This window comes from Marmota flaviventris, chromosome 14 (genome assembly GCF_047511675.1).
Source record: "Marmota flaviventris isolate mMarFla1 chromosome 14, mMarFla1.hap1, whole genome shotgun sequence".
Taxonomy (NCBI): domain Eukaryota; kingdom Metazoa; phylum Chordata; class Mammalia; order Rodentia; family Sciuridae; genus Marmota; species Marmota flaviventris.
The window spans coordinates 95,330,391-95,358,250 of record NC_092511.1 but is presented as its reverse complement, the minus strand read 5'-3'; the positions used below and the strand labels follow the sequence as shown (position 1 = coordinate 95,358,250).

The following is a 27,860-nucleotide window of genomic DNA, read 5'->3' as shown; positions in this document are numbered from 1 at the left end:
TCAGGATGCAGTGGGGGGTGGGGAGGTGGGTGGCACCACCCCGGCCCACTCCAGTATGTCTGCACACAAGGACTCCACAGCATCCAGCCGCTCAATCTGCACCAGTTTTGTGAGCAGCTCTGGGATGCTGTAGCCCGCCGTGCTAATGCGGTCGAAGAGCTGCATGCCATCTGTCATGCCCCCAATCTCGTCCCTCTTCAGTCCAAAGCTCTCAGCAAGGTGGCGCCAGGTTTTCACAACAGCCTTCTCAGAGTTGTATGTGGAGCTGAGCATTCGGCTTGTCTTCTCGAGGCAATCAAACGGCAGCTCTGTGGGGCTGAGACCTAGGAGAGCAACAGCTACAGTCAGACTTCACAACGCACAGCTAACCAGAGGCTCAACACCACTCAAAATTACTTTAAAAAAAAATTCTATCAAATGCTTAGATGAGAATTAACACTGATTCTGCACAATCTCTTCCCCAAAACAGAAAAGAAATATTTCCCAACTTGATATCTAAACTAGACCAAGACAGTGCAATGAATTGCATGAATAAAAATACAAAATCCTTTACAAAATATTATCAAATAGAATTCAACAATGCAACAGTGCATTATATGCCATGATAAGTCACATTTATTCTAGGGATACAAGGCCGGTTTAATATTAAAAAATAGAGTAATCCATTCACAAAATTAATGTAAACTATGTAGAAAAAGTCTAGAGCTACATTATACTTAATGGTTGAAAAATGGTATGCTTTTTCCTTTGAGATCAGGATCAAGGCAAGATTTCTGCTCTCACCACTCTTATTTGACATGGTGTTAGAAGTTATAGCCAGAGCAATAAGGCAAGAAAAGGGAAGCAAAGGAATCTAAAAAAAATCCCAAGAAATCTAAAAGAAAAATTCCATATCTTATAAGTGAATTCAGCAATGTCACAGGATACAAGAGAAATATATAAAAATCCATTTTATTTCTATATACTAGCAATGTATAAAAAATGCATTAAATATACATCTAAAAATATGTTTAGAATGTTCTGAAAACCTTGCAATGCTGATGAAAGAAATCAAAGATGATCTAAATGAATTAACAGATATACATTTTTATGGATCAAAAGACAACAAAATAAAGTATTGAATATTTCCAGCAGGTTTGCTATATGTACAGGCTTGATTCAATTGCTATCAAAAGTCCAGCCAGTAATCCCAGCAACCTGGGAGGCTGATGTAGGAAGATTGCAAGTTCAAAGCCAGCCTCAGCAAATCAGTGAGACCCTGTCTCAATAAAAGAAAAAAGTGGGTGGAGGGGTGAGGGGAAGGTGGGTGCTGGAGATGTAGCTCAATGGTTAAGTACCCTGCGTTCAATCCCTAGTCACAAACAAACAAGCAAAAATCCAAACTAGAAATTTTTAAAAAGTTTTTTTTTGAAAGTTGTAAATGAGTACAATACCTTTATTTTTATTTACTTATTTTTATGTGGTGCTGAGGATCAAACTCAGGGCCTCACACATGCAAGACAAGTGCTCTACCACTGAGCTACAACCATAGCCCCCAAGCTAGACATTTTTTTAAAAAATATCTTTTTAGTTGTAGATGGACACAATATCTTTATTTATTTATTTATTTTTATGAGGTGCTGAGGATCGAACCCAGCGCCTCACATGTGCTAGGTGAATGCTCTACCACTGAGCTACAACCCCAGCCTCCCAAGCTGGATGTTTTGTATGGAGAGGGAAGATGATCCTAAAACTTGTGTGAAAAGAATAAGGAACTAGAATTAATAAAGGAATTTTGAGGAAAACAAAAAGAATAAAATGGGATCGATCTGATTTCAAGACAGATGTCTTTATGAAACATATACAGGGATCAGGGCTGTGTCGTGTTGTCAGCAGGGCAGATTCACAGAACAATGCAACAAGAGAATCTAGAAAACAGACCTACACAAATATGCTAAACTGATTTTTTGACAAAGGTACAAAAGCAATTCAATACAGGAAAGATAGCCTTATAGCAAATGGTCCTGGAGCAATTGGCATCAATAGGCAGAACAACCAACTAAAAAACAAAACAAACCAAAATCAAAACAAACAAGTCCACTAAAGTTCCACATCTTTTTTTTTTTTAAAGAATTTTAATATTTATTTTTTAGTTTTCGGCGGACACAACATCTTTGTTTGTATGTGGTGCTGAGGATGGAACCCGGGCCGCACGCATGCCAGGCGAGCACGCTACCGCTTGAGCCACATCCTCAGCCCCTCCACATCTTATTAAAATTAAACTGATCAACTGATCATGAACTTAAAGGCACAACATAAAAACTATGATGCTTTTAAAATAAATATACAGGGGAAGATCTTGGGAATCTAGAGCTAGGCAAAAAGATCTTCACCTTGACAACACAAGTCCAATCCATAAAAGGAAAACCTGATAATGAATTTGATAAATTTGACTCCTAGAAATTAAAAACTTGCCCCCTGAAGAACCCTGTTAAGAAAGTGAAAAGACAAGCTAAACTAGCTACAAAAGGAGAAAATATTTGCAAACAACAGAAGCCTGGTATCCAGAATATATAAAGAACCCTCAAAACTAAACAGCAGAAATAATCACCCAATTGGGCAAAGGTCATGAAGAAACTTCCTACTAAAAGGTGTCTTTTAACAGATGGATGGTAAATAAGCATAAGAAAAGATGTTCAAACATCAGGGAAACAAAACCCAAGGAGATACCACAACATACTATCAGAATGGTTAAAATAAACTCGCGAGGATATGGAGAAACTGCTAGTGAGAATGGGAAACCATTCAGCCACTTTGGAAAAGAGTTTGGCAGTTTTTAAAAGCACTAAACATGAAACTAGTGAATGACCTTACAATTGCACTCCTGTGCATTTATCCCAGAGAAACGATGATGCCTTGTGTTCTTGCAAAGCCTGTGCTCAAATGTTTTACCACCTTTATTCATAACAGCCCCTACCTGGAATAAACCCAGGTGTCTTTTAACAAGCAAAGGGTCGAACCAACCGTGGTCTATCTGTATCATGGAACACTACTCAGCCATAGAAAGGAACTGTTGATACATTCAACAACCTGAATGAATCTCCATCAAGTTATGATCCACACGAACAGCCAATCACATGACTCCATTTAAAAAACATTCTTAAAATGGCAAAACTATAGCAATGGGAAACAGGTTAGTGGTTGCCAGGGGCTAAGGCAGTGACGGGGTGAGTGGGAAATGGAACAGAAGGGGTCCCTGTAGTGATTGAAAGGGTCTCTTATCTTCACTTGTGATCATTCTCTATATCCTGGTTGTGACTTTTATGTGACATTTTATAAGATGTCAACATTAGGAGAACCTGTGTAAAGAGGACACAGGACCTCACTGTCTCTTACCACTGCATGGCAGGAGTTATCTCGCAATAAAAAATTTAATTGAAAAACAGAACCCCCCAAAAACCATGATGCCCAGGTCTCTCTCCAGATTAGTTACATCAGGCTCCTGGGGCAGAGGGGATGGGCTGGGTAGGCAGAGATGGTGTTAAGAGGTACAGGTGATCCCAGCATTCCGCAGGGCTGGGCCCTGCTGCTCTGAGGGTCTCGGCCTTGGCTGTGTGTCAGCATCTCTGTGGGACTATGAGGCACTTGTGCCTGAGCTACCAGCTAGGTGGCCAAGGGCACAGGGCTTCAAGTTTTCACCCTGCCAGGGCTCCACTTATGTTCAAGTTTTCTAAAATCAGCTTGAAAACCAGTGTCCCAGGGGTATGGACTCTTAAAGCCAAGATATTCTTTGGACTAGCGAAGAGCTTTCAGGGCGCTGGAACACAAGTCCCAGAGCATCTTCTCGTGGGCAGCCGGCAGCCCCTGGCCACACCAGGCTTGATCGGGCAGGCTCGCTGGGCATGTCTTTATGGAGAGACACCACATTTTGGAAGGCAGCCAAGAAGACTTCTTGGCCCTGGAACTCACGCTCTGCAGCTATGTCTGGCCAAGGGAGCTCCTACAGCCTGTCGAGGTTCAGTGGGCTGCACCCAGGAGCCATCCACCCTGCACCTGGCTTTGCTCGTTCTGCTGGACTGAGGTGTGTGAGGTGGTGTGTGGGTGTGGGTGTGCCAGCGAGGAAGCAGGGAAAACCCCTGCCCTCAGCTGTGAGGGGTTTAACTTTGGGGTGAACAGAAGGTAACAAAGGGACTGGATTCTGCAGCCATCGGGAACTGTGGATTACAATTTCAGACTGCAGTGTTTTTGTTGCTTCTTACCCGCCCACACCAGGTATGCCTCGGGTTACCACAAAGCAGTCTGAATTTGCTTCTTAGGAGGCAGCTTGGGAACAGAGGTGGGAGGCCCTCGAAGGCCATTATACTTTGTGAACCTCAGGAGGGAAGGGAAAGGACTGCTGGGTACAGCCCTGTGCTGCATGATGATGTTTCCATCAAGGACAGACTGCAAATACCATGGTGCTCCCATAAGATCGTATGACATTATAGTGATACCGTAGTCATCTGGTTGGTGTGGAGACCCACTGGTGTTCATGCAAGAACAAAATCGTCTGTGCATTTCTCAGAGTGTGTCCCACTGTTTGTCACCACTGACTGCACTGGATAAATAACTGATGGTGATATTTCCCAGCTGATGATGCCCATGGACTTGGCATTGTAGCTACATGTTCCTCACCCCACTTGTCACTGCCCTGAGCACACACCTGGGGCTGTCTCCTCTCCTGTGAGGGGAAAGGCCACGGGAAATGCCAGGGAGATGCCTCAGACTAGCTGAAGCCAAATTCGTTTACCCTCTACACCCGAAGTCAGTGCAGGTGGCTATTCTGAGTGGAGAGTGACAAGTCAGGTGGGCGACTTTCCTTAGTACCCCTTCCCACAATCGATGTCAGGGCAGGTCAGTGGGGATCACTTCAGGCAAGTGTCCTCTGGGCAACTTTTTCTCACTTACCTTCGACGACACCGCACACATTGGCATACACATCCAATATTTTTTTCCTTCTGCTTTGGATCTACAAAAGAAAGAAAGAAAGAAAGAAAGAAAGTTAAGATAATGTAATGATGCAGAAAGGGACACAATAGTAGCGAAGAACCAAGTCTCCTATCTTAGTACTGGCAGTAGGGGCTTTGCCCTGATAGCTGAACCAATCCTTCAGGCAAAAAACAGTCCAAACATAGCAGGAAGAAGGATTTCCTTAGGTTTTCCACAGAAACACCTTTGGTGCACACCAGGGGCGCTTCTTAGGTTAACTAAACACCTGCCATCGGTGTGTTTGAAAGCATGGTGGTGGGGATCCCCAGTTGGCCAGCATTCAGCAGCCAGCAGAGCTATGGGGGACTCTCTTTCCTGGAGCAGATAGCTCTTTGCAAGGAAAGGTGCTGAGAGGCCCTGGCTGAAAAGTCCTGTGGCCATAGCCATTCAACTCTTGTAGCAACCCTATAGGCCTCTAGGTCTCTGCAAACGGTGGCCCTTTAAGAAAGGTCGCTGAACACAGGGCAGCCCAGAACAGGGTGTCCCAGCAGAACCAGGCCAGACCAGGATCCCAGTAGGACATTTCACCAACAGGGACGTTGCCAGGCAACAGAGTTGCCTGGAAGCATCGACTAAACATAGCATGTGCCCCAAACATCACTTCAGGGTGGCTGGCTTTAGGTGGTAAAGCCCTGTGGACAATTTGTACTACTTATATATGAAAGATACAAGAAATATCTTTTTTTAAATCTATGATCTATCATCATCATCATCATCATCTAATAAATCATTCTATACTCCCTGGATACTGAAATCTGCGGATGCTCAGGTCTCCTATATAAAATGGTGTAGTATTTGCATAGAGCCTATGCACACCCTGCTACCTACTGTGTCACTTTTAGGTAACGTAATAACTAATACGAGGTAAATGCTGTGTCAGTAGTTGTTACACTATATTGTTCTAGAAACCCCGATGTGGAAAACCATCTGTACATGTTTAGTACAGACCCAGTTTTTTGTTTGTTTGTTTGTTTTACTATTTCATAATGTGGTTGGTTGAATCTGTGAATGCAGAATCTGCAGATAAAAGGACTGACTGTGACATGCACATTTTATATATGTGTATGTGGCGGATACATACCTGTCCGTTTACAAAGGTTGTTTTTTTTTTTTTCTCTCTGGACTCTGGCTAAGTGATTTTAAATATTTTCTACAGCTTATTTCCCTTTTCATCTATGAAACAATATAATAAAAGGAAAACGTTTTCTATTTATGGCTGTCTTGTCAACCTGTCACTCTGTCCAGTACCCTCGCTTGGACACGATCTCACAGGAACTTATGCAATAGGAAAGTCTTGGCTGGTGGCGAGAGGCCACTGCACAGGTTCATGGTGGGTGTGGGCAGAGTGCCACATAGGTCAGAGCCTCACCCCAGCTGACTTGTTGGTGGTGGCAGACTTCTCCCTGGCCAGGTGCACCAGCGACAGCAGACACAGCTCCGGGGAGCCCTGCTTGTCGGGGGCTGGCTCCTCATCACTGTCCACGCTCCGGCTCAGCAGCTGTTCGTTCTCAGAGGAGGCGTCGTTCTCACTGGGGAAACAAGAGGGGCGCTTGTTAACAGTGCTGGGGGGGCCACAGCCCTGGCAGTCTCCTGGCAGTGCCCTGTGGCCCAGGTGTGGACAGTTGGGTGCAGGGAACTGCTCCTCCTGCATTTATGATGCATCTGTGGGCTCCAGGTGAGGAGACCTGAGATGGGAAACTCGCACCTGGGTTCCCTGATCTTTTCCAGAGGAGCAAGTCCCACGTGGAGAGACCTGCAGGTGTCTGGGGGGGGCGGCAGGGAGTTCACGCAGGTGCAGCGGGAGCCCCCAGGGGCCATGGGCTGCCATCGAGGGTCAACCACAGTATGAAATAGTAATAAAAAAAAATTGGTCTTCAGGCCCTCTGACACACAGTGGATGCCCAAAAAGTTTTCACTGAATTTGTTCTAGATTCCTGTATTTCATCTCAATAAGCACCGAGCTCAACCTTGCGTCTTCATGTTAAGCAGACAAGATTATGTGGCTGGCACTGAATCCGTGCAGGTTTTCAAGAATAACTGGAAACAAAGTGAGTGGGGCCCCGTGCCTGGGAAGCCCCCTCTTGGCTAGTGAGGCTTCCTCGCTGGCTGTGTGCATTGTGGGGTTCACAGCAAGCCCTGGAGGGTGGGCAGATTGGGTGGTCATATGAGACAGGCCTGGGCTCATGCCACGTTACTGTTCTTTGCCCAGGCCCCACAGGACCCAGTGCTGGTCCTGGCAATCCAAATATATGAAAAACAATATTCTTTTTTTGTAGGCTTCCTTTTTACTTCCTGTGGTTTGGCTGAAACCTTTTTTTTTTTCCTTTAAAAAGGATTGTATTTGCCAGTAACTGGGTTATAGCCATGAAGCCCATATGCAAACACAACCTCAGAGCCAGGATAATACAAATAAAATAAAAACAATGATGAAGGCCCTGCAGGCCTGCTTCCTCATTAGACTTGGGGGCCTTACTGGCATTGGCTGGCTCATTCCTGTCTGCACCTGGGACCAAGCCAGAGGGAGAGGCCACTTCCCCCTAGACCCCCATGAGGTCTCGTCACTAAGCCCCATGAGTGGTGGGCAGGGACCAAAGCTCAGGGCCTTGTTGTCTATTTTATAGTTTTCAGTTTTGATTTTTATTTAATATCTTTATATATGAGATAGTATGTATTTTTTTTCCAAGTAGGGTCCTCCAATTTCCCCCATATCGGGGTGAAACTCAAGTCACAGGACTTGCCTCTGTCTTTTTGACTACTTCTTTTTTTCTACTTTTGGGAACAAGAAATCTTAGAAGAACCCAAGGGGAGAGCTGAGACAAAACAGGACAACGCTGATGGGGGCGAGAGAAGTGGTTCCACTCGGGACCCAGTGTGGAGGGGCTGGGCCTGGGGCTGTGCCACAAGGTGGCCAGAGCCTGCCCCAGCTCCAAATACCTCTTGGTGGTCTTTGCCGGAGTCGCTGTCAGCTTCTCAAATTCATCCTTCTCGGAGAAAATCACCACGTCGTCTGCAGGGAAAGAGGAGTTGGGGGGAGGGGGATTAGCAAATGCCCCCGGTTCTCAGCCTGGCTCCCCCTGCTCCTCCTCTGTGCAGAACTGCCTTGTGACCACGATGCTGCCAGGGTGAGACACTGTGGGCGCACCTCCTGTCCCGAGAGGCACGAGAGCAGGGGCAGCCAGCTGGGAAGCGGGAGGAGGGTGGACGCTGTCCACTGTAGTGCTGGACACCACGTGTGCGCTGGCACGCCAACTGTGTACACAGACCTGGGGCCTCCTTCTGCTCCTCGTCCTTGCTCACTGGGGCTTCCACGCTCTTCCCTGGGGGGCTGGTGCAGCAGGCTGGTTGGAGAGACAGGAGGGAGGGAGTGAGCAGCCAGGTTCCCCCACTGGCAAGGTGACAGAGTGTCCCAGAGGGACGGGGAGGGACACAGGGCAGTCACCTGGGGCTGAAGGCTTCGTCTTCATGATGTAGAACATGATAATGAGGACGATGGCGATGGCCATGATGAAGATGGTGGACATGGCAATGATCAGGGCGGTGGCCAGGTGTCCTTGGCCCGAAAGCTCTGCTGGCATCAGGAGAGAGCAACATGAATGTCCCTGCAGGCTCTACTCCAGGCCTAGAGCCCTGACAGAATGACTCTACCACTGGGAGGCTTCCAGGACACAGTCAGAGAGCTCAGCCCTCCAAGTGCGCTTTGGCCACCAGGTCAGGACTGCCCAGCTGTTCCCCTTGCTGCTCTCAAAGAGGATGATCCAGACTGGGTGGGGCAGCGTGCAAGTTTGCCTGGTTATTCCTGGGGTGCTTGCTCTTGGTTCTGCTACTCTGGGAACCTGAGGGGAAGGTGGGGAAGAAGAGAAGCCCACCAACAAGAGCGTCTCAATGATGGCAAAAATCCATGTTTGGCTATTTCCAAGCAAAATTGAGGATTCAAGAGTCCACACCTCGGGCTAGAGGTTGGATTCTGGCTTGGCCTCACACAATTTCAACCTCGGTGTAATAAGAGTCCCAGAGTAAAGGAGGGGCCTGGGCTGACCTGCTGTCTCTTACTGATGGAGGGGGGGTTTACTCATTTCCCCTGATTAATGTAGTCCTGGACCTATGGAATGATTTTTCTAATTCTCTAAAATAACCAAACAGGACCCTGCTTGTGAAGCAGGACCCAGGTGATCCACCACCCAAATAGGCAAGGGACAAGAATGTAAAGGTCCTGAGTCATTTGAGAGAGTCACCAAAGCTGAGAGCCCGGTGTGGGCTCTGAGCCTCTGGTGTCATCCTGGGTGCACCTGCAACATCCCTGGGTGCCAGCTATGAACTTCCCCTTGAGTCCTGGTGGAAGCGAGATGCTAAGTCCTAGTGGAGCTTCCCCGCCTCACGCTCTGATTGGTATGTAGGCAGCTGCACCATGATGCTCTGTGGGCTCTTGAAGGGGCCCAAGCCTCACAGAGACCATCTGTCAATATGCTCAAATAACGAACAGCATTAAAACCCAGGAGAGAGAAAGTCTGAGCCAGCTTGAGGGCTTGCTCTGGGAGAAATATTAGACTTCGCTGGGTGCAGGGGTTAGGGAGAATAACATCTACTTGTTGAAAATGAGAATTAAGATGTGAAGGTGGCTGGGGTTGTGGCTCAGTGGCAGAGCGGCTTGCCTAGCGCGTGTGAGGCCCTGGGTTCGGTCCTCAGCACCACATAAAAATAAATAAATAAAATAAAGGCATTGTGTCTATCTACAACTAAAAATTATTTTTTTTTTAAAAAAAAGATGTGAAGGTTGTCTGGTTTATATAAAACCTAGCAAGAGAATTGCTGTCAATTTCCGGCCAAACCAAAGCACAAGAGGCATCATTGTTCCTGCTCAGGGCTGTCTGAGCACCTCACCTGCTGCCCTGCCCAGCTGCCTTTACTGCCAGCACTTTCTAAAGGTTCAGGACACCCGTGGAGCAATCAATTTGACTCCTTGCAGAGATAATTACTAACTTCCAGCAACTGAGGGCTCCCAGTGTGATTCAGTCACTTTAGGGAAGTGACTTCAGGTGTGGAAGCCACCATTATCACTACTGCACAATTTCTTCTCTTCCTCTTAACTTTAGTCGAGTCCCCTTAATTCCAGAAGATCACGCCTGGGCGCTCCTTACCTTTATGGGCATGTCGGAAGGGGGACAGGGTGCTGCCGCCAGAGGTACTGGGGGAGTTGGCAGAAACCCCCAAAGTGGCTCCCACACCTGCAAGGAGAACACAGTTACCTCAGGTGATCTGGTAAAGCACCACCTTCAAAGATTGAAAAATAACACACTTGGCAATAAAGTGAATGGATCTGGAATTCTACACCATGAATGGGCTTCAGGAGCGGGGGGGGGGGGGGCGGGGGGGCAGGGGAGGCAAAATTTTTATTTCTTAGTGTGTTTAATGATCCTTAAAGAGTATTGGGACCTCTCAGGATTTTTGTTCTTTAAATAAAAAGACACATGTAGCAGGGTGTGATGGTGCACTCCTGTAATCCCAGTGGCTCAGGAGGCCGAGGCAGGAGGATTGCAATTTAGTGAGGCTGTAAGCAAACTAGTGAAACCCTGTCTCAAAATAAAAAGAGGACTGGGAATGTGGCTCAGTGGTTAAGTGCCCGTGGGTTCAGTCCCTACGCAACTCTGATAAAACTAAACAGTGGGCAGGTGTTGGGAGGTTGGGCAGCTGCACCGACTCAGTTTTCCTGTGAGCTGAGACAGTGCGTGGTGCAGACCATCAGCAGGAGGGAAGCATGTGTATTAAAGCATTATTAGGGTGAAACAATACTTGATTAATTTTTTCAATTACAAAGAGCTGGAATGTGTTCTTACTACCTTTTCTAGTCACTAAAGTAATATGTGCTCATGATTAAAAATCTGGAAAAAATAAGACCATGAGAAAGAAGTAAAAGAACCACCCGTGGCTTCACTGTCTAATGAAGACTTTGGCGTATTTCCCTTTAGAATTTTTCCAGGGACAAAATTTTAAAATAGTTCTGAATAAAGCATTCAAAAACAGAAACATTCTTCAGGGAGGGTCTTTGCCTTCTCCCTCAAACCTATGATTCCCGAAAACCCCTCTCTGGAAAAAGTGTCACTAAGTGGATTAGGACGGAAGGTGCTTTTACTATCAGACAAATCACAAAGGGACAAGTGTTATCTCAGTGGTCACAGGAGAGGGGGCCACACATTTCTCAGTCCTTATTCCATGTAAGACAAAGAGGAAATTCAGCAAATAAAACAGGGTAGAGCTGTGCATGGTGGTGCACGCCAGCAATACTAGCATCTTGGGAGGCGGAGGCAGGAGGATTGCAAGTCCAAGATCAGCCTCAGCAACTGAGTAAGACCCTGTTTCAAAAGAAAAGAATAAAGAGCTGGGGATGTGGCTCAGTAGGTAAGCACTCCTGGGTTCAAGCCTGGTCAGCAGACTGAAAGGCAGTTCAAGATGCAATTTTGTGCGTCTGTAAGATGCAGGGTGCCCAGAGTCTGAGCCTGTCGCTTAGGGCTGGGTAGAAACTGAACTGTTGGCTGGGCTCTAAGAAATATCACCTGCCCACTTTGGGCACGATGTTTCCTTGCCTTTTTGGAGGATAACTGGAAGCTTTTCTTCTGTCTCCTGGGCCCCCGACTTATAATAAGCTGTGCTTTTGAAATTTAGCCTCCAGGACTGGCCTCACAACCAAAGTCCTATTAGGGGAGAAGCTGGTGGAAAGGGGTGCCCCTGACTGAGAGGTGCCTGTCTAAACAGCCACATGCACCTGTCAAATAAGAGAAATGCAGGCTGTGCCCCCTCCTGCTCACACACCTCAGTGAGCTCCCTTTGAATGTCTGCAGTGCATTCAGGGGGGGCCTAACTGCAGGGTCCTGTCTGAAGGCAGCCTATCAGATGTCATCGGGTGGATGAGGAAAACAAACAGGACGTTGAAAAGAAGCTGATCTGTCAATTTGGTAAGGGGCTCAAGGGAGCTTAAGAGAAAAAAAAATAGCCCTGGGCTATATCTCTGGATGTTAGTCATCTTTGTCTCTTCTTGTCCCTTCTTGCTGGGGCTTGCAGGTTTGAGGCGGTGACAGGATTGGGAATGGGGACACAAGTAGGCTCAGGCCTGTAATCTAGAGAGGGACAACGAAAGCAGCCAGGGAGGACAGACTTACGAAATGCTTCTGCACCCTGGTAGGGCTGGTTACAATGACATTGCCAAACAATGTGTGCAGGCTGCTGCTTGTCAAGACATCTTCCCGTCGACCAGCACGCACCTGCCCTGGCCAGTTGTGCCTCACCATGATGGACCGGACGTTTCCCCCAAATTGAACTCTAGCTGCTATCAACTGAGTAGCCCCAGACCATGTTGCTGTGGGGACAGGCTGGGTGCTCCCTGGAGAAGCTCTGCGCTCAGGACATTTGAGCACCAGTCGCGGCAGGAAGACAGACTGCCCCCTTTTTCTCGAGAGCTCAGTCTCTTGCTGTCAGGTCTGGAGCTGAAGGCCTACATCTGCCCTTTATTCAGAGTTACATGCCCTCAGCCAAACCCCTCAAGTGCCCTTCTTGTTACTCTGGTTCTCATCCCAGCCTTCCCCGAGTTGGTGGCCCCAGGGCCTCTGGAGAATTGTCTCGAGGGGGACACTTCCCCTGAGGATGCAGCAGATTCTGAGTCCTGTGCTGTGTGTAGAAGCAGCAGGACACACAGGTCACTAGGCAGGGACAGCAGAAGAGCAGCTAACTACTCAGTGACAATAGGCCCCTTCTCAGTGAGTTTGGTGCTTTGCAGGGCATGGTGCCTAGAATAAGCCCATGACCAAGGACAACAGCTGGTAAGATCTGGCACTAAAGCACGGACAGGGCTTAGTGGGTTGGGGCAGCACTGGGTGTGGTTTGAGGGAGGGCATCTGCAGGGCCTGGGAGGACTAAGTCAGGTCCCTGGTAATCACCCCTGGATGTTTCTGTAGCTTTTTAGGATGGTTAGAAAAAAATCCCCACAGGAAACTAACACCTGCTCTCCATTACCCCTGAACCCTTGAAATACATCCTAGAATCACAAACATCTGCATGTTAATTTTTAAAAAACATATCCATACAATGTTGAGTAAATGTAATGTATAAAAGAGGTCTGGGGAAAAACCCAGCACATTAAAACAGAGAATGGACATTGGAGTCAGAGAGGCCTGGATTATTCTTGTTCCTATCACCACCTGTCACCAGCCGTGGGTTAACAGACAAACTGGTTGGTGGTGCTGGGTGGGTATGGGTGTCGTCCCCACTGCCTGGCTGGAGAGGGCATGCTATATGCAGTTCTCCAGGGCAGCCTGTGGGAGCAACCATACCCCTGCCTATGAGTTCTCCTGTGCCATCTTCTGCTCTGCTCTAATGATGATTAACTCAGCAAATTCAAATGACAATGACAAGGTGTTGGATAATCGTCAGTGAAAACTGCAGTCTCAGAAAATTGGTAGATTTCCACTGCAGGTCTATACTAGGATGCAAGAGAGTGGAGATGGATCTGTTTAGCTCACCTGAGTTCTAGGCAGGACCAACTTGGGAAGCAGACACGGGGTGGGCTGCAGGTGCACAGCCTCACCTTCCTCAGGGGGACTTAAGGAGTCATAAGCATGAGGCTTAGTGGAGTTATGCCTCCACTCAAAGTGATGATAGGATATAATGGGGCATCTGAGGGCTGTTAATCCACACGATTTATAAATGTGCCAGTGTGTATGAGAGACTGGCTGGGATTTTCTACAAAGGGTAAACAGTTTAAAGAAAGATTTGTTTATTGGAGCTGTCAGTAAGGTGCCCCACAGCTGCGGCATTGGTGGAGCACCCTCTGGTGGCGGATCCTGGAACAATGGGCAGAATCCTCAGACCTCCCTAGTGGCACAAAGTGGGGTTACTAGAAACGCAGTCTCAGGCCCACCCCTGACCTGCTGCATCAGAATCCATCTCTGAAGAGGTACCTGGCAATGTGTGGCCCGCTGACGTTTGAGAAGTGCTTTGTAGAAATGGCTGGACGTGTGTTCTCGGAGGACAGGGCTTCCCTGCTGAGTTCTATAGCTCACATAAAGGACCTGGGGCCCTTAACCTGCACCCTGCTTCTCCAGCTTATTAAAAACGTGTTTTCGGTCGACCCAGACCTTCTGAATCAGAGGTGGACCCAGGAACATGTGGTGTCACAAGTGCTGCCCATTTACAGATGAGGAAACTGAGGTACAGAGAAATCAAGCAGCTTTCCCAGGAGTGGAAAGCCAATCCAAATGCTGCGTCTTTCCCACCTATTACACCCTGCCTCCGCATAGAGCCCTCTTCCACCGTCATCACAACACAGGTCCCTTGACATGATGGTCAACCACAGGCCTGAGTTCTCAGGATGGTGCGGGGTAGTGGGTACAGAGAGAACGCTTGGTTTCCCCAGGTGCACCTTGCTTACCAAAGGGCCTTGCATCTCTGTTCAATCTCACATGGATTTACCAGGGCACAGAAAATGACTGGGTCTTGCGGAGGCCTGAGGCTTCCTCAACAGGCCCATCAAGAGCAGGAGGAGGAAGGCTTTGTCCCAAAGTTCTGGAGTATTCTGGGGGTGTCCTGAGTATTTTGGCCATGACCAAAATGGCTCAAGGCTGCCCCAGGCAGCTGTCCCACATGGGACTTGCCCTGCCATTCGAAGTAGCAGACCTGGTTTAGGGAGAGACATCATTTATACCTGCTTTGTGCTTCTAGTTTTCAAAGGATTTTGTATGTATTTGTTATGGTTTGGATATGTGTGAGACAATACAAGAAGACAATACAAGAGAAGAAATGGGTTATGAGAACTTTGACCCAATCAGTGAATTAATGCTCTGATGGGGATTAACTGAGTGGTAACTGAGTTACCACTGAGTGGCAGGTAGGGTGTGGCTGGAAGAGGTGGGTCACTGGAGGCGTGCCTTTGGGGTATCTATTTTGTGTCTGGCCAGTGGAGTCTCTCTCTGCCTTCTGATCATGTCCTGAGCTGTTTTCTTCCACCACACACTCCTCCACGATGTTCTGCCTCACCTCCAGCCCTGAGGAATGGAGTCAGCCTTCTGTGAACTGAGACCTCTGAAGCCGTGAGCCTCCAAATAAAACTTTTCCTCTTCTAAAACTGTTCTTGTCGGGTGTTTTGGTCACAGCAGTGAATGCATGTGTCAACGTATGTGTCAGCCCTGCTGGTACACTGAGCCAATATTGTTTTCTCAATTATTTGGTGGAGAAAATAGAAAGAGAAGTGGCCACCAGGCACCCACAGTATTGCAGTCACTGAGCACCAGGCTCAGAGTTGGGCTCGGGGTACACATATTTTATGTACACCGAGCAATCCCAATTGCTCCCCTTTGGTTATCCTGTCACTACTTGGCAATCCCAGAAACTGGAATGATTTTATCCTATTTTATAAGTAAATACGTGTCCCTCTTTCATTTCTCTGAGGGTGTGTCACCGAGTGGACTCCACAGTGCATCTGCGACCTAAGTGCTGGTGGGAGTTAACTCACTCCATCTGGGTGACATCCTGTGCGACAGGCACCCTGAGCACTCTCTTTGACAAGTAAGGAAACCGAGGCAGAGGGAGGTTAAATGACCAGCTTAACTCAGGCAGTGAAGTGCCAGGCCTGGGGCCCTTAACCTGCACCCTGCTTCTCCAGCTTATAAAAAACGTGTTTTCGGTCGACCCAGACCTTCTGAATCAGCGGTGGACCCAGGAACATGTGGTGTCACAAGTGCTGCCGGGGACTCTGATGAGAGTCATGCCCTGACAGTCTGCCTGGCAGTCACTCAGAGAAGACTTCATTTTGTTAAGAATGGAAAAGCAGTCGGGCTGCACAGTAAGAAGGTGCACATGGGGCCCGAGCCATGAAGTGAGGAGCGCTGCGGGCACCCTGGCCCTGTGTCCTGTGCTGAGCAGGCCCGGCCCTGACTCAGGCTCAGTCCTGGGCAGCCTCTCCCCCGCAGTAGGCCACTACCCACCCACTCCAGCAGTAGCTCCTTCACTGATTTCGAGTGCCGAGGGTGCTCTCTTTCCTCAGCAAGGTTCAGGATACTCAAACCAAGACAGGTCTCAGAAAAAGGCCCTCTGATCCACAACCAGGGGCCGACTGTGTGGTCCTGACACGTGAGGTTTCGTCAAATTCCTGGCTTTCCTGGGGTGGGACTGTGGGTGGCAGTCCTGTGAGTGGCAGTCTTGTGACTTCCCGGGGCCATGGTCATAACCATTCTCTACAGCACTGTGGTCTCTGAGCTCTGAGCAGGGGCCCTGGGTACAACGGTCTTCATATTAAACCCAGTGCAGAGGAAGTTTAGACCTGGAGATATTAAAATTGCCATTTCAACTCCACTCCAGGTCCCTGATCCAGGCAGGGCTCAGTCTACCATGTCTGTCATGCCTGAGATCTAGCTGGCTGCATCTTCCCATTTACCAGATGGGCAAGCAGAGGCCTGATGACTTGTCCAAGGTCAACTCTAGGGAGAGCTCATAGGCAGCACAGCCTGGACTGGAGGTGTTCTTTTTCTTTTTTGGGGGGAGTGGGTACCAGGGATTAAACTCAGGAGCATTCAACCACTGAGTCACATCCCCAGTCCTAGTTCATATTTTATTTAGAGACAGGGTCTCACTGAATTGCTTAGCACCTCGATGTTGCTGAGGCTGGCTTTGAACTTGCCATCCTCCTGCCTCAGCCTCCTGAGCCACTGGGATCACAGGTGTGCACCATTCCCCCCGGCCACAGACTAGAGGTTTCTATGTTGGCTTTCTTCAGTGACGGATTCTAAGAACCAACCACGGGAGGCTGGGGTGTAGCTCAGTGGTAGAGTACCTGCCTAGCAAGGGTCCAGGCCTTTGGTGCACTGGAAACTGGTTGCTAAACAATTAAGGGCTGGGAGCAGGGAGGGTTATGCACTCCTTTTCAACATCTCCAGGACTCAGGGGACTCTGATGGCTTTCTCCTTGTGACAGTCCTCACTGTTGGACGGAGAGAGCTGCCCCGGCCCAGACTCTGTTGGCTTTTCTGGCTGGCATTTAGGGAAGGCCTCTGTGCCCGTGGAAGGCTTTTCCTGGGCTGCACAGGCAAAGAGCCTTTTCTAGTAAGTTGTGTGCGCCTGGCCAATTCCCACATGCAGACTTCATCCTAGAACTTTCTGGTATTGAATCAGTTTCCATTCTTCTAAAGAAGACGCATTAATTAGCCTTGGCGGCTGAGTGGCCCCAGGCCAAGCCCACAGCTTAGGGCCCCTGGGTCTTTTGTTTGTGAATTAATTGACATATGTCGGGGAAGGAAGATCAGCTTTAAAGAAATGCACTTCTATTAGTGCCAGGCTCATTTACTTAAGAAACTTGGAAGGGAGGAATGTCTGTGCCGGCAGGGTGCCCAGTGCTCTGGCTTTGGCCAGCAGGTGGGGAGGGCACGAAGCTCCCCTGTTCTGCACTCCTTCCCTCCCTCCTCATAGCCTTTTAAAGGTGCAGCCCTGATTCTATTATACCATGAGATTACGAGAAAGATTATGAGGAAATGGGGGTGGGCGGCCTTCAGCAAGGAGAGGCAGGGTTCCAGGGTGGCCTCCTTTTCCCTCTAGAACGGCATGGACTTGGAGGGTCACCCATGTACCCTGTTCCCTCCCAGTGGCCCTACGTTCTCTCTTCCTCAGTGTCCCCCAGACCACAAATCCAAGAGACCCACAATATACTCCTCTGAAGCAGAGGGCCCTGGCCCTTTCTCAGAAGTGAAAGACCAAAAGGAGATCAGGAAAGAATGAGGCCGGAAAGGTGTTTAAACCCACGAGATGATGGTTTATATGAGCTTTCTGTCATCTTTTTCATTAATTATGGTCATTTCTGTATATTTAAGGCCTCATGTGTTTATATGTGTGTGTGTGTGTGTGCGTGTGTACATGCACACACACTTACGAGAACTTAAAATTGTCTAGCACCTTGCAGTATGTTTCAAAATATCCTTGCATTTGTGATCTCACTGGTTTTTCCAATAATCACATAGATGGAGGGGTCAGAGTTTAGTACTCGCAATATTACAGATGAGAATGTCAGGGCTCACAGAGGTGAGGTGCCTGGTACTACAACCTGGGCTTCTGCTTCAAACTCTGTCCTCCATAGCAAACTCCCTGCCTTTGATCTTGCTTTTTGCTCTAGTTAATCTTATCTGGTGCTGGGATTGGCTTCTTTCTACAAGCCCCGGAAGTCAAAGTCAAAGACATGCATGCTGAACAAATAGGGTTCTGATGGAAGGGCAGAACACTCACATTCCTTGGTGTTGGGGGGAGCCAGCAGGCAGGAGTAGCAGACCATGCCGTAGATGTTCCTGGGTCTGTTTTCCAACATGTAGTAGCTGCAGGAGGCAACACAAGACAAAGCAAGCCAGGTGAGGTGGGCACACCAGAGCAGGCACTGACCACAACAGACCGGGGCCTCTTGGCAGGCCTGTGATCAAAGCCGGATATGAGACAGCACAGTGGGAATCGGGAGCCCTGCTGCACCAGCAGCCCTTTAAAAATATGTATTTATTTAGGTGTTAGGAGCCCTTTTCGCCTACTGAGTTTCCTTGGGGGTTTGTAGCGTATCTTGAAATGGTACATTCTTTTTCTGATATTGGGCCAGTATGGGCCTTTCTTCTAATCTCTGCCTCCTTTTAGTTCCTTTCCTGAGAGATTTGTTGTTGTTGGTGGTGTGTGTGTGTGTGTGTGTGTGTGTGTGTGTCTGTGTGCATGTGCATGAGATCACCATTTTCAATCAACATCGTCCACCAGAAATATCCACGTGTCCCCCATGGTAGGCCCTGGGTGTTTCACCACGGGTTAGATGCTCATGGAGGAGAGATATCCCCTCAACGGGTTCCCTTCTCTGAGCCTGTAGCCTGGTGGGATTTTTAGCAAAAGTGTCTCTGAGTCCCTGGAACCCCTGGAAGTCCCAGAGTACCCAAGTCACTGCTGAATGCCACTGAATGGAGATGGCCAGCAGAGGATGGCTGTTGGAGACAGAAGGACAGCTGCACTGTCCAGACAGATCAATGCAGATGGCTTTAAAGATACCTTGAAATGCAACCAGGTCACAATACAACCAACCGTGCTTGACCCAAAACACCTAGACAGCTGCAAGTGTTCACACTGGGGTTGCACAGACTCCTAGACAAGGACAAGTTATTCACTGCTTAAAATCCTTTATCCTCAAATGATGCTCTGGTCACTACACCAGCCCCATGACCACACTGACTGGCATAGGTCCTCCTGCCACTGTGGCCTGTGTGCTGTGCAGGACTCGACCCTTCTGCCTCCCCGCCTCCTGCTAGCACAGCGACAAGCTGACACTGCCCTCTCCTCCTAGGCACCCCGGCTTCTTTCCTCTGCAGCCCTGGCTCTCACCGTGGCCTGCGCCTGTGTTCCATAAACACTCAGGGGTGATCACGGAGCCATTTATCACATTGTGAGAAGTTGATTAAATAAAGAAGTGAGCTGTTGCCAACACTTTCCCTTATTACAATTCGAGAGATGGAAAATCCCTCTCTGCTACTAGATTTTTCAATGGTTGTCTCCTAATCTCTTTTTTATTAGCTTTGCACCACGAAGGCCCCCACGGATGGCTGTGGTAAGTGACACAGAGTACAGGAGGGCCAGGGGCGGGGGTGGGGGGAGTCTGGGCTCTGGCCTTCATGAGCTTGGACCATTACCAGAAACATCATGGGCATAACTGCCTGCCCTTCCTCAACGCCTTTTATCCTCAGATCCCTGAGTGTCTTGTAAACATTAATTAACCACTCTCCAAACACTCCTCCGAGAAGCCACAGTGGCCAGCCTTACAGTTAAGCCTTATGGAAAAAGCTTCTTCGAAACACATCCTGTGCCCTCTCTGGAGGCCATCTTTGTGAAGCAGGGCGCTGTGGGGACCAACACTGCATCTGCCCAGGGGTTCCTATCTGCCATGTGGCCTCATGAAGGTGACAGGTGCCAGGTTGGCCAGGCAGCCCCACCTGCAGCTTTCCAATACCAGGTCCAGCGTACCACTTCTGGGAAACACCTGTTAGGACTTCCTCCTCTGCCTCTTCCTCCCTATCAGGATTGGGTGCAGGAGGCAAGCCTGGTTCACATTTGCGTTTCTGGCACTTTGTGCTAGGTACTCAGTTTGGAGAGCTCTCGATAAATATGGGAAGGACAAGTTAATCAATGACACCCAGATCTTCTCCATAGAAGTTCCAAGGGCTGAGTTAAACAGAAGCCCCCAAGAATGTTCCTGAGCTCTCCCCCCTTTCTGAGCAGGAGAACCACAGCCTTGCCCATCCTGTTACCTACTGTTCAGGGCTCAGTCTTAGATAAAGCTCCAAAATCACAAAGGTAGGTGGGGCATGCACTGGGGCACTTGCATTTTGAGCATCTAGGGAGCGGCTGCATCTGTTGTGGCCTTTTTCAGGGTGTGTGTTGGGGTTGGGGTTCCTTTCTAATTCCCACGGGTGCTCTGGATGGCTCTGTGCTCCTGCACTGACCCTGAACGTGCATTTGAACTCATCTGTGGGATGCTGTAAGTAATTTAGTGAAGGAGTCATTTTGAAAGCCTGTGATATTTTGAAACACAGGTTGGCTCCAGGAAACTGTCAGAAAGCTCCACTGCTTCACCTGGCACAAGAGTTAAATACCTTGTGGCCAGGTGCAGTGGCACACGCCTCTAATCTGAGTGCCTGGGGAGGCCAAGAAAGGAGGATTGCAAGTTCAAAGCCAGCCTCAGCAATGGTGAGGTGCTAAGCAACTCAGTGAGACCCTGTCTCTAAATAAAATACAAAATAGGGCTGGGCATGTGGCTCAGTGGTTGAGTGCCCCTGAGTTCCAATACTTGGTACACACACACAAAAATATCTTGCAATAAAGAGAAGCCACTTTTATCAGCAAGCGCATATTGCTTCCTGTAGAGAATACTTCTAAATGTTAGGTTTTTCTCTTAGGACAAACCTGAACTCCTCATGGTATAGTGTAACCTCTATTTCTCACTCAGGGCTAGATAGGAATGGAAACAGCCATCTGATAGAATTTCATCAATTTGAAGTTGAGTGTTCCCTTAGGGATCTGTGACCCACCAGGGTGTCAAGTTCTTCCTTATGGAAAGGCCAGTTTCCTACTCTTTGACCCGTATTTTGATTTTCCCCTGTATCTACTGGGCTTACAATGGGCTGATATCCTGCTGAGTCCATTCTAAGTTAAAAACATTGTTAATTTGAAAATACATTTATGTAACTAACTTATTATATACATCCTAGCCTAGCCCATCTGGGAGCACTTACATCAGCTTACGGTTAGGCAAAATCATCTCACACAAAGCCTATTTTATAATGAGGTGTTTACTATCCATGTTATGTACTGAGTGCTATACTGAGAATGAAACACAGGAGTACTCACCCTTAACTTAAGGTTCACGTACGTTAAATGTGGTTCCTACTGAATGCATATTGCCTTTGCACCATTGGAAAGTTCAAAAAAAAAATTGAACCTTTATAAGTTGGGGTGGCCTGTAATTCTTTTTTTCTTTTACTTCCCTGTTCTTTCTGGATCCATTAAGTTGTATAACTCCGGCCAAGATTCAGTTTTAATGGGGTCTCTAGAATCTTCTATCCAGAGAGTGACTTCCTCCAGGTCAATAGATACAGATTTCCCCTGAAGAGTCTCCTTTCTCATTACCCTTAAGCTTGCAGTGGATGAGCCCTGAGATGTTCAGTTTCCCTCCAACATGTTGGCAGGTAGGGCCAGTCTCTGCGTCCTTCCCCAGGCACCAGCTCTGTAGAGTGTCCTATTGGAAGGGAATGGTGTGGCGTGGGGCGGAGCCTCAGGAGTCCCTCTGGGGGGAGGTAGAGACGCTGGGGAGGTTGTGAAAGCTAACCTCTCCCTTGCCTCCTGTTTTGGTTCCTGGTCCTCCCACACACAACCTTTCCCAACAGGAAAGCCCCATGGGCTGCTCATTGTTCAGTGAGTGTCTCGGCCACATTCAGGTACAAAGAGGAGGCTGCAAAGAACGAGGAGCTGGCACCTGCCAAACCACAAGGGAGGGGAGAGGGCCAAAACTGCCTTGGTGTTAGAAAGACAAATAGGAGGTAATCTGCATCCGCAGCCCAGTAACCACAGGGATTCGGGAACGAAAACCGCCTTTCATCGAGCTAATAATGCCAACTTGCCAAAATGCTTTGTAATCCTCCTCTGGGACATAGCATGAGAGCTTCATTTTGTTCTAAATCAACAGCATCTAATAGGAAGCCAGAGCCCCTCAGGGTCCTGCCCCAGTCAAGCCTCATCAGCGGTGGGGGCATCAGCCACCATGAGGACACTGGAGACCGGAGGTAAAGGGGGGCCTTCTGTTTTGGTGGCCTTGGGGCTGGTAGGGATTGCTTTAAACAGACATATCCCATTGCAGAGCCAAACAGGGGACTGACTGAGAAGTTTTTGCATCCATAGGGCGAACCTAAACTCACAGAGATGTGTTTTGAGATGTGTCTCCATGCAGGAGCGCCCTCCCTCTGTGGGTGCTCCCGCCTTGATCTGTCCTGGGTGCTGAAGATCAAGTGTGACTAAGCAGGGTATTGTTGTCATGCAGCAGGGAGAGAGGCATTCAAGATTCCAGAGCTGGAAAAAACTTTCCAAAGTACTTGATATCCCCTGCTACTTCCACAGATGGCCATCCACGTCTGTTTGACCCCGTATAGAGGCGGGGAACTCACCACTCTTTCATTGTGACTGGATACTTTCTGGTAAGTGTTAGCACCAAGCAAATTGTCTTCACGGCTGACAGAGTCTTCTGAGTGCCAGGCTGGCACCAGCCTATGGGACAGGGTATTTACCAGGCTGGCCCCAGGCTTGTCCTGTCTGGTTAGAATGTTTCTGTGGTTCTAAGTGAAAATGAAACAGATTGCTCCATGCACCTACTTCTGCTCCTTTGAGATCATCTGGAACAAAGTCACAGCTGAATTCCACAGCCTACTGAGGCGATGCGGCCACAAGACTGACCAAGTCGGAGCCAGCAGTGCAAGTCAGTCAACTCTGCCAGCCATCCTTTTAACCCCTCTGCAAAGCCGATTCTGGGAGCCCGTCCAGACCGGAGGCTGTAGCACCATCAATGGGTGGATGGCTTCCAAGTCCTGAGCTCAGCCTGGATCTTGCCCTGAGCACCACACCCTCTACCATCTGTGTTGGAGATCTTGGTTCAGATGCCCACAGCACCTCAGATTTCACAAGACAGTCTCCACCTGCCTCTGCCTTCCCATAAGGACTTCTTCCTACTGTTATGCATTGGAGCAATGACTCTACGGTCCACCTCACCGGCCAAAGGCAGACATCCAAGAGTCCTCTGCCTGTCGCGTGCCCTCCGTCTGTGACTGGGGTCAGTGCTGTCTGCTGGCCAGCACTCAGCTCCTCCCCAGCCCCAGTGCTCATCAGTTCCCACCTCGACCCTGCCCTGGGCTGCAGGCTCTTCCCTCAGCTGCTTTCCCTACCACTACTAATGTACAGCCCTTTCGTGTCCTGCCCCAGCGAGGCGATCTGCATGGTGACCTGCATCAGCTGCAAGCTGAAGACCCAGATCTTCAGTGCTGGTTTCCAGAGCTCTTTCCATCTGCTCCTTACCCACCGCTGGCTTCTCCACGCCTCACGTGTGCACCTCTTGCTCTGCCACACGAACCCAATCAGACCCTAGACCCTTTGAACTTGGGCTTCAGTCTCCACTAGGAAAGCTCTGCCCTGTTTCTCAGCCTGACCACCTCCCTCCCACCTCCAGAAGCCTAAGACCCCTATGATCCCACTGCTTCCATGGGCTTCTAGAACATTCTGCGCGTGCCTTACTAAACGGTGCTGTGGTTGCTGATTTCCTTGTTTCAGTCCTCCACTGAGGAGAGAGGAAGCATGTCTCCCCTCATCTCACTGATGCCGGTCTAGTCGCTTTAGTTGACAGGTTTATGAAGACAAACACTGGAGCTGCCACATTAGCTCACGAATGCCTGCTCAGGTACTCACACTGGGAAGCCTTCAGAATGAATCTAGGTTTTGCAAAGGTGAACATGATAAGGTCTGCAATACTGTTCTCTCCTTAATTCCTGGGAGCTCTGCATGTCTTTTGTGAATCATGTATTTGCACCAATAAAATCAATGAATGAATCAATCAAGATAAAACTCTAGGAAGCATGTTAATTATCAGAGACTGATTCTCGCCGTCTAATGTCAAGATCCTACTGAATTTCTGTCATACAGAGGCAAGCAGAGTGTGTGCACAGAGCAGTCCCAATGGATATCTGTGCAGTTGGGTGGGAATGCTTTGATTCTGATTCTTCTAATACCTATGTTCCTTTTGGAGGAGTTGCTCTGCAGCACAATAATCACAAAAACTGAATTAAAAGCACCCAGCTAAAAAACTTTATTTTTATCATATTTTCTAAGAGAATAGTCTAATATCCTCTCAGTTTTTTGTTATCTGCTTTTGTTTGCATATTGGAAAATAAGGTTCTGTGTCAGGTACCTAACCTCCTGCTTTATAGATTCACTTGAAAAATATGTTTGATTCATACTTTGTGTTGGGGACATTGGCATAGGGTTGTCCAGCCAGTATTTGGACAGCTGATTCTATATTTGGGGAGCTAAGCCTAAGCCAGAGAGACAAAATACTGGAGGGTGGAAGGGGAATCGTCACCAACAGATAGACAGAGGTGGAAGCCACAGATGGGCATGCTTCTTAGTAACAAAATTTGAATGAGGTTATTTGGGGTGAGTTTAAACCATATCTCCTCATGGTAAAGAGTTAATTTGCTTTCCATCTGTCTTGAAGTTGGTGGGTCTTCCTACTGTGTATGTCCTTCTTATTGCTAATTCTCCATGTCCTCTTTTGGATACATCTTCTTATTTTCTTGCTCCTCTTAAATTGATACATGTCCAGGGAGACATCTATGCAAGCACATTGTGAAGTGAAGTGTGCTATTCAAAACACCTGTCTTGTTACCATCACCTCCATCATCACTTCCATGATTATAACTATCACCTCCGCCAACACTTCCACCTGCACCATCACTACCATTACCACCACCACCACCACCATCACTTCCATCACCACCTGCACCATCATGCCCATCATCATCACCACCACCTCCATCATCACCTCCATCATCACCTCCGTGACTCCATGATCATCATTATCACCTCCATCACCACTTCCAACTGCACCACCACCACCACCACCACCACCATCACTTTCCTGATCACCTCCATCATCACTATTATCATCACTTCCATCACCACCTGCACCATCATGCCCATCATCATCACCACCACCTGCATCATCACCTCCATCATCACCTCCGTCATCACCTCCGTGACTCCATGATCATCATTATCACCTCCATCACCACTTCCAACTGCACCACCACCACCACCACCATCACTTTCCTGGTCACCCGCGTCATCATTATCATCTCCTCCATCACCACCTGCACCACCTCCATCAGGCAGGCCCTGCTTTTCTGCCGTCCTTGAAAAGCATTATGTTTTGTGGCCACCAGAGGGAGCAGCAGCAACAGCTGCGGTTTCGCATGCTGGGTGTCAAGGTGGTTATGTTTCTGGTCCTAGGCAGAATTTACTAATGGGTCCTCCCCGGAAAACAGGAAGATTAAATCTTTCTGTCTTTTAGGCTAATTGCATTTTCAGTTTTTGGGGAAGACTTTTGATACATAACATAATTGCGGTGGAATTACAGGCATCATCTGACTCAAACATTTTTTATTAGTAGTTTTTACCCTCAGGTTTTCCAGAATATTAACAAGAATACTTTCACGTAGAATATTTTTTTTTCTTTCAGAAGGTTTTACATGTGTTGTCTCGTTGTAACTGTTCAGCAAATTTGTTTCACTTGGGCACTCAGAAGATGCACGATGATGAGTGTCCACGTAAGAGGTGTGGACAGGGCACCTGGTGACAGGACTCACCGTCCTGGATGCTGCCCTTGTGGAATGGGATGAGGGGCAGGCATGACACTGCTCTAAGGTCTCCGGTGCCCATGGGCCTTGTCAAAGGGTCTGTGGCCCTATGCCATCACTGTTCAGGGGTCAGCCCTGCAGGGTCCCCACTCACCCAGGGAGACATGGCCCACACTCGGCGTCGTTTTCCATGTCCCCCGGTGTGAGCACGGTGGCCCGGAAGAAGCCCTCGCAGTCTTTGTGGCGTCTGCAGATCTGGTAGCCTCCTTTGGAAAACTTCTCCGCTGGGCAGGGCACGCAGCCGTAGTCCTCATCTTTGGTGCCGTAGCCACAGGACTGGCCGAGGAAGCGGACAGAGGACACGGGTCAGCACAGCAGCAAGGCAGTGACACACCAGCTTTCCCCAGGTGCCGCTCGTGCTGCCCTCAGCCACCTGTCTCATCCTAATCGCAACACCCCATCTCCTGCTCCAGCTCTGAGCTCCCCCCCTCCCCTCTGGGCTTGGGCCTCAGATGCTGCTCCTCTTCTGAGGTCCCTGAAACAGATTCCACCGGCTCCTGGGATGTCCCACGAGTAGACCAGCCCTGGGAGTCCAACTTTTCTCAGCACACTACAAGAACCCGGGGACTGAAAGCCTAGATGATTCTTAGCGCTTCACAGAGAATCACGCTCGGCTTCCCAGAGGAGGGAGGTGCGTCGCATTTCAGTCACGCTTCTGACACCTCCTTAATCAGGGCACAATCGGAAAGCCATTCTCTAGAAAAATGAAGAACTCCTGAGAAACCCGTTGACGTGTGCTCAGCAGGAAAGCACATCTTGGGCTCATGACAGCTCACGCCACTCGGTCTCAATGTCCAGCGGCCACAGGTGACTGTCCTGATTTACCCTGCACACCTCCCACACCACAATGCCAGCTCAGGACATCGGGACCATGGCAGCAAGCCCCCGGGCTTGTCCTTACCATGTATGGCTCCTCCCCTGGCCCACAGGGGGGACACTGGTGGCACAGCCCCGTGGTCTGGTTGTAGTACTCATTCTCGCCACAGTTGGAGTACTCTGCTCTGGCTGAGCACATCAGGGACACCTGCCACAAAAGGGGGGTCGTTTTAGGCTCCACGCCTCCTTGAGGTACATTCCTAATCAGGGTCGGCATTCAGAGGGCTTGGGGCTGGTTTGGGAAGGAAGTGCCCTGGTGGTGCTGGGTGCTCAGTCCAGAAGAGGGCCAAGCTCGTGAGCGGTCCCCTGGTGCTCAGTCCGCAGGCTGTCAGCAGCTGGGCCTGGCCACCCCTGCCTCCTGCCAGCAGATGCCCACCCAGAGCCATCTCCTCCTCACCCTGCTGTCTAAGGCCAGCCCCTCACTAAGGCTGCTCTAGATTCTCATCACCCATGAATCTTGGATTCTCTCCAAGGCCCAGGATGAGGGGGCCTCCTGTCCTGAGCCTAAACAGTGGGGCTCCTCCACACAGTGACGTTTTAGTCACTTGTTGGCCCACCCTCATCCCCAGGAGGAGTGCTGGAAGGAAGGATCTTCTGGATCTTTCTCAGCTGCAGGGCCCACAAGTGTGGACCCATCACACAGGCCCAAGGCTGCGGAGAGCACAACACCAACAAGCCCTGGACGTCATCTCTACCCGTGAGCCCTACAAAGGGAGCCGCCAATCACACCAGTGAGCACAGATGGTGTCTGGTGCTTGGCAGGCCTGATCCTAGTTCACCCTCAGACAAACCCCAGGAAAGAGGGGCTGCGGCCATTATGCCCACTTTACAGCTGGGGAAATGGAGACCCCGGAGGCTGCTGGGAAACTGGCCGGGGAGGGGGGGGACCTCCTGCATCCTGAGGATGCAGTGTGAGCAGGTGCTCAGAGCCACTTACCACCAGGACAGGGAGCCAGGGCGTCCACCTAGAGTCCTCCTCGTGGGCCAT

At 49.0% G+C, this 27,860-nt stretch overlaps 1 protein-coding gene across 1 annotated transcript; it reads right to left on the bottom strand.

Annotated features, from left to right (window-relative positions):
• On the bottom strand, positions 1-27,860 carry Edar (ectodysplasin A receptor). The gene is made up of 11 exons (XM_071601300.1): positions 27,810-27,860; positions 26,898-27,020; positions 26,091-26,272; positions 18,258-18,343; positions 10,143-10,229; positions 8,447-8,572; positions 8,271-8,345; positions 7,942-8,014; positions 6,377-6,536; positions 4,927-4,987; positions 1-323 (listed from the first exon to the last, which is right to left on the bottom strand). Exons 1-11 carry the CDS (start codon positions 27,858-27,860, stop codon positions 1-3), a joined length of 1,347 nt encoding a protein of 448 aa, XP_071457401.1.